The following is a 6,000-nucleotide window of genomic DNA, read 5'->3' as shown; positions in this document are numbered from 1 at the left end:
GCGCGGGGCCCGGGGGGGCGAGCAGGCGTGCGGGGGCGAGCAGGCGTGCGGGGACGGGCCCCCCCGCGGGGCTGACACCTGCGCCCGGGGCGGCCCGGCCCGGCGCTGCCCGCCGCCGCCGCGCGGTGGCGCCATCGGCCCGGCGAGCGCTGCGGGTGCCCCGCACCGGGCAGCCCCCCCGCCCCGCCCCGGGCAGGGCGGCGGCACCGCCGGGGGAGGGGGCGGCGTGCGCCCCCCGGGACGGGCGCCGAGGCGCGCTCCTCCCCGCGGCCCGGGGGCTGCCGTCGGGGCGGGAGGCGGAGGAGGAGGCGCCCCGGCGGCGGCGGCGGGCAGAGGCGCGCATGGAGCGGCCGGGGAGCAACGGGAGCTGCCCGGGCTGCCCGGCGGAGGGCGGTCCGTCGGCGCGGGCCGCCGCGGCGCTGGCGGCGGTGCTCATCTTCACCATCGTGGTGGACGTGCTGGGCAACGCGCTGGTCATCCTCTCCGTGCTGAGGAACAAGAAGCTCCGCAACGCCGGTGAGCGCGGGGCGGGCGCGGGGCGGGCGGGGGGCGGCGCGGCTGCGCTGCCAACTTGCGGGCGGAGCAGCGCGGAGCGGAGCTGCACCGCGCCCGGGGTCCGCCGCCCCCGGCCCCGCTCGGCAGCGGCCCCGCTGGTGGCGGGGCAGGAGCCCGCGGGCAGGACGGCATCCCCCGCCCAGCCCCGGGGTGGCGGTGGGCGTCTCTGCCCCGGGGAAGGGGCGCCCAGCCGCAGAGCACCCGCTGCCCCCGGGCCCCGGGGCACCCCCCGCCCGCCGCCCTCCGACTTGCGGGAACTCCTGTCGCCCGGAGGCAGCTGCCGTCGAGGAGCCCGAAGTCCCGCCGCGCCGCAGGTAAAGCCGCGTCCCTCCGGCCGGAGCGGGGGGAGCGCCAGGTGCCAGAGGCAGGGGCGATTTCTTTGGCAAGCCCGTTGCAACCCTCAGCACTTTTATGTTCCAGCCTTGTGTATATTTGAGCGTTTTCGTCTGAAAAGCTCCTGTGCTTTAGATGACCAACTGAAAGCCGGGTGAAGATTTTCCATGTTTCTTTCCGTGGGCAGTTTGAAGCTCTGCTTTGGAGCCTTAACTATTGACCTCCCTAAGGAACTGATCTAGGAAAATTGTTGATATTGATGTTAACCATTTTTAAGAAAGCTGTGTGTTTTGAGGGTGTAAATTTTTTTTTGCCTTCGAAGTCCTGTTATTTTAGCAAAGAAGTAGCACTGGATATAAATTACTCTGTAAGGAGTTTAGAGTAGTATGTGTAGTGCTGCTTAAAACATGCCGTAGAGTATGTTTTTCTAAAGACTACGTCGCTTCCCACTTTAACAGTGGAAGGCATAAAGTGACCTTCAGTTTTATAGCTTTTTATAGGTTTTAATGAAATATCTCTAGTGTGGATAATGCGTAAGCCCAAGCTGTAAGCATTTTGGAGATGCTGCTTTCTCTCTGTCATCTTGATCTGTAAATAAGGAGTAACGTGACAGAGTTCAGTAGAAGTAGCAGATGGATGAGACTGACAGGACAATTTCCCCCTGGTGCCTTTAACGTGTGGTTTATTAACGCTAGCACACAAATGGCCCTGGGCTTGGGCAGCACCGAACGCAGCGACCTCGCCAGCGAGTTGCTCTCCAGCTGGTGCGTGCAGTGCAGCCCGTGGTACCCGCAGGACATGGACATGCTGTACTGGGGTTATGAGAACTTTAATGTAGTTGGGAAAGGTATTTTCTGTTCTCTTCGGCTCTGCTTTAAAATATGAGCGCTGTGAGCTTGTGGTCAGTGGTGCTGGGAAAGAGAAATAGACACCCTTTCCTTCTCTCTAAGCTAACTACTGGTTTATGTTTTCTGGCTGGTTGGGCAGCAAGCAGGTTTGAAATTATTTCACTGCTTTCAAATTGTTAATCACTTGAATGCATTGCAAGTCTTAAGACTGCCTCCACTGTCAGTTGAGTTAAAGTTCCTGCAAAAGTGAAAAAGAACAGCTTTCCCTTGAAGTGACCGTGGAGATACTTTCCAAATCTTAATCCTTACCAGTAGCCTGTGGTCTGCTCTACATACAAGCTGTTGGGATGTGTGGGTAAACCCAACCCAAGTGAAATCTTTAATTTCCCTGCTGTGAGGGGAGGTGGCTCTCCTTGCACACAGAAACTAAGAGTGACTAGTGGGGAATTCAGTGTTACAAGCTGTGCTGGTTTAACCCCAGATGGCAACTAAATTCCACACAGCTGCTCGCTCACTCCCCCCATGTCAGGATGAGGGAGAGAATCAGAAGAGTAAAAGTAGAGAAAACCCATTGGTTGAGATAAAGACAGTTTAACAGGTAAAGCAAAAGCCATGCACGCGAGCAAAACAAAGCCAGGCATTCATTCAGCACTTTCCATTCATGTGCAGGTGGGTGCTTAGCCATCCTCAGGACGGCCGGGCTCCAGCACGTGTGATAGTTACTTGGGAAGACAAACGCCATCGCTCCTTCCTCCTTCTCCCTCCAGCTGAATATGCTGAGCATGACACCATACGGTATGGGACATCCCTTGGGTCGGCTGGGGTCAGCTGTCCCGGCTGTGCCCCTTCCCAACTCCTTGTTCCCCCCCAGCCCACTCGCTGGTGGGGCAGGGTGAGGAGCAGGAAAGGCCGTGGCTCTGTGCCAGCCCTGCTCAGCAATAAGGAAAACTTCTCTGAATTATTAGCACTGTTTTCAGCAGAAATCCAAACACAGCCCCACACTACTGTGAAGAAAATGAACTCTATCCTAGCCAGAACCAGCACCTTCTCCACCCCTTATTCCATACCATTTATGCCATGCTTGGATCCCACACTATCCAATGCGTTCTCATGACGCCACCGCCCCCCTCCCATCCTTTGATACAATACACAGGTATCATTCCCTTAGTCCATGGGCCACCCCTGTACAATGTCCATACATGTCCACTGAGCCCATTTAGTCCGTGACTTTGGGCTCCACTCGTTACAGTGTCGTTCAGGACAGGAGAGGTGGTTGTGTCGAGTTACTGGGCACCAAAGCCACCGCAGGTGGGTCACTGCTGCACTTGCGCTGCTTCTTGTGGGGCTTGTCCTCCAATGGTTCAGTGGTTCCTGCTACAGTAATCCCTATAACATGCGACTGCAACCATGGCTTACAACAATTTAAAGGTATCTCCGTTACAATCTCCACTCCTGGTGCCTTTGGACCAGACCATCGGGTTTAACATTGCAATGAACTCCTCATCTTGCTGCCCTGCTCCAGCTTGGCCTTACCCGCAGACTGCAGTCCCTTAGGGGCGTACCTGCTCCAAGTGCAGCCTTACCTATGGGCCACAGCCTCACCAGGGCTATGGCTGCTGCAGCAGAGACTTAGCCACAGACGCTCTGAGGCGCGCCTGCTCCAGCGTGGCCTTACCCGTGGGCCACAATGCCTTCAGAGACAGACCTGCTCCAGCCTGGTAGCCTTACCCACAGCCACAGTCCCTTCAGAAGCCAACCTGCTCCAACATGGCATTACCCATGGCTGCAGTGCCTCCAGGGCTGTACCTGCCCTCTTGTGGGTTTGTCCATGGCCACCTTCTTTGAGATGCTCCAGCATGATCTCGTGCACAGCCACTGATTGATGCTTCAAGGTGCACCTGCTGCAGCACGGACTTGTCCACAGCCACAGATGCTTCGGGGTGCACCTTCTCTGGCGTGGACTTGTCCTCGGGCCGCAGTCCCTTCAGAGGTATACCTGCTGCAGCACAGCCACCACCACAGCCACAGGTGCTTTGAGATGTACTTGCTCTGGCGGGGGCTTATCCACAGCCACAGACGCTTTGGGGTGTCCCGCTCCCATGTGGACTCACCCACAGGTCATGGTCCCTTTGACTGGAGCTCACAGTGGAGTCCCAGCCTGTCCAGTACAGCAGCACAGGAACAGCAGCGATGCCCTGGCCCTCTGCCAGCCCCGTCACATCGCCATTGCCGTTATCAGACTGTTCCCAGGCGCAGCACAGGGAGATGATAAGCAGTACAGCATGACAGCAAGCAGCGAAAGCAAGAAGCAGCCGCTAACGAGCACCAGGCTCTAACACACCGTAAGGCAAGCAAGCCCCAAGGCAAGCACAGGAGCCTGCCAAGTAATAGCTAAACAGCAATAACAGCTATACATTCAATCTAGCACATTCCAATCAAACCTGTCATTATCTTGAGCCCTTCAAGTCTCACGCTGGGTGTTAAAAGGACTGTCATGGTTTAACCCCAGCTGACAACTAAGCCCCACACAGCTGCTCGCTCACTCCCCCCGTGTCAGGATGGGGGAGAGAACTGGAAGAGTAAAAGTAGAGAAATCCCGTGGGCTGAGAAAAAGACGGTTTAACAGGTAAAGCCAGAGCCGCAGGCAGGCAGAGCAGCCCAAGGCGTTCATCCAGCACCTGCCATGGGCAGGCGGTGCTCAGCCATCCCCAGGACGGCCGGGCTCCAGCACGCGTGATGGTGCCTGGGGAAGACAGATGCCATCACTGCAAATGTCCCCACATACCTTCTTCTCCCCCAGCTTTATATGCTGAGCATGACGCCATACGGTGTGGGACATCTCCTGGGTCAGCTGGGGTCACCTGCCCCGGCTGTGCCCCCTCCCAGCTCCTTGTGCCCCCCAGCCCACTGGCTGGCTCTGTGCCAGCCCTGCTCAGCAATAGCGAAGACACCCCTGTGTCAGCAGCGCTGCTCCAGCAGGATCCAACCACAGCCCAGTACCAGCCACGGTGAAGGGAATTAACTCTGTCCCAGCCAAAACCAGCACAAACACTTGGAAGTTGTAGGTGTTGAGAGAACTGTCCTGCTTTGCTAACCTGAGCATCGTTCCTCCTTCTTTCAGCAGCCTAAACTGGGAATGCCTTTGCCAAGTCACTGGATGGGTTCAGCAACAGGAGAGTGAGGTGGTCAGAGTGATGGTGACAGCCTGAAGTTCAGTAAAGTAAAAATGTGTAACCAGCATCTAACTGTTGTCATCTTGTTTTGCTGAAAAGATTGCGTGTGTTTGAGGAAGTTCCGTTAATATCCTGCATCTGTCCTTTTTGGGAAGCAAGGGTCTGTCTGCCTCCCCGAACACCAAGTGAGAAGTCAGGGGGTCTCAGCGCCGTGCTTGCTCCTCCTGACACGTGAGTAACACCAAGAATGAGAGGGGTCAGCTGGAGCACAGCAGCCAGGTTGAAGTCCTTTGGACAAAGAGTTTCTCTGCTCACGTGCAAATGTACCCTTAAATGAAAAGGATACCCGTTATGGATGTGTGAGCTCTTGCCAAGTCCTGGGAATGCCAAGCCCTTCATTTCTGGAGGAAGCTGGCAAAAGCCCAGCTTCAAGGTTGTTCAGCTGGAGCTAAAACGTAATGCCAGGATGAGCTGGGTTCAGGCTGGGATGTGAAACTGGCACTGCTTCAGTAGCTGTGGTGGGTGACCACTCTTGTGGGGGTGGGGATTTTGGTGCACCCCCCCTGGACATTGCTGTACTTGGCACACTTCTTTGGTACCTCTGTGCAACCTGTAGCTACAGTGGGTGGGGAGTACAAGTGTGGCTGTTGGGCAGGTTCTCACAAGGGATACCCTCACCGGTGTGGTCAGCTGCCTGGAGAACATCAGTAGTTGCCTGGAGCTGAACGAGCAGGAGGAAAGGTGAGTGATGCCTGTGGGGAGAGGAAACCCAAATTCACCAGAAGCCCCAGGCTTCCTCTGCGGTGGATAGTTCATGCCCACAGCTGGTGGTTCAGTCAGTCATGCTGGGGAACTGCTGGCGTTAAGCTTTCCTACAGTAACTTCCAGCTACCCAGGCACTCGGAGCTGCTTGTATGGTCCGAGGGCTTCAGACAAAGCTCCAGGCTTTGGTCCGTATGTCCACAGTGCAGGACATCTAGATGGCTGAGGGGGAAGGGTGTGTGGGATAACTCTGCTCCTCTGGCAGGAGAGATGCCTGTATGTCTTTATGGGAGGCAGGTGAGAAGGGATGAACTCCTTTTGGAAGCTGA

At 56.6% G+C, this 6,000-nt stretch overlaps 1 protein-coding gene across 1 annotated transcript in view; it reads left to right on the top strand.

The window, feature by feature from the left end:
* The first annotated feature begins 272 nt into the window (after positions 1–272).
* Positions 273–6,000, top strand: part of GPR50 (G protein-coupled receptor 50) — a 47,323-nt gene continuing 41,595 nt past the window's right edge. The window contains exon 1 of the mRNA XM_055818056.1: positions 273–516. Coding sequence (XP_055674031.1) covers positions 342–516 — 175 coding nt within the window. The 5' untranslated portion in view covers positions 273–341. The remainder of the gene's footprint in view (positions 517–6,000) is intronic.

Source organism: Falco peregrinus, chromosome 13 (assembly GCF_023634155.1).
Source record: "Falco peregrinus isolate bFalPer1 chromosome 13, bFalPer1.pri, whole genome shotgun sequence".
Classification (NCBI taxonomy): Eukaryota; Metazoa; Chordata; class Aves; order Falconiformes; family Falconidae; genus Falco; species Falco peregrinus.
This window is presented reverse-complemented; position numbering and strand designations above follow the sequence as displayed.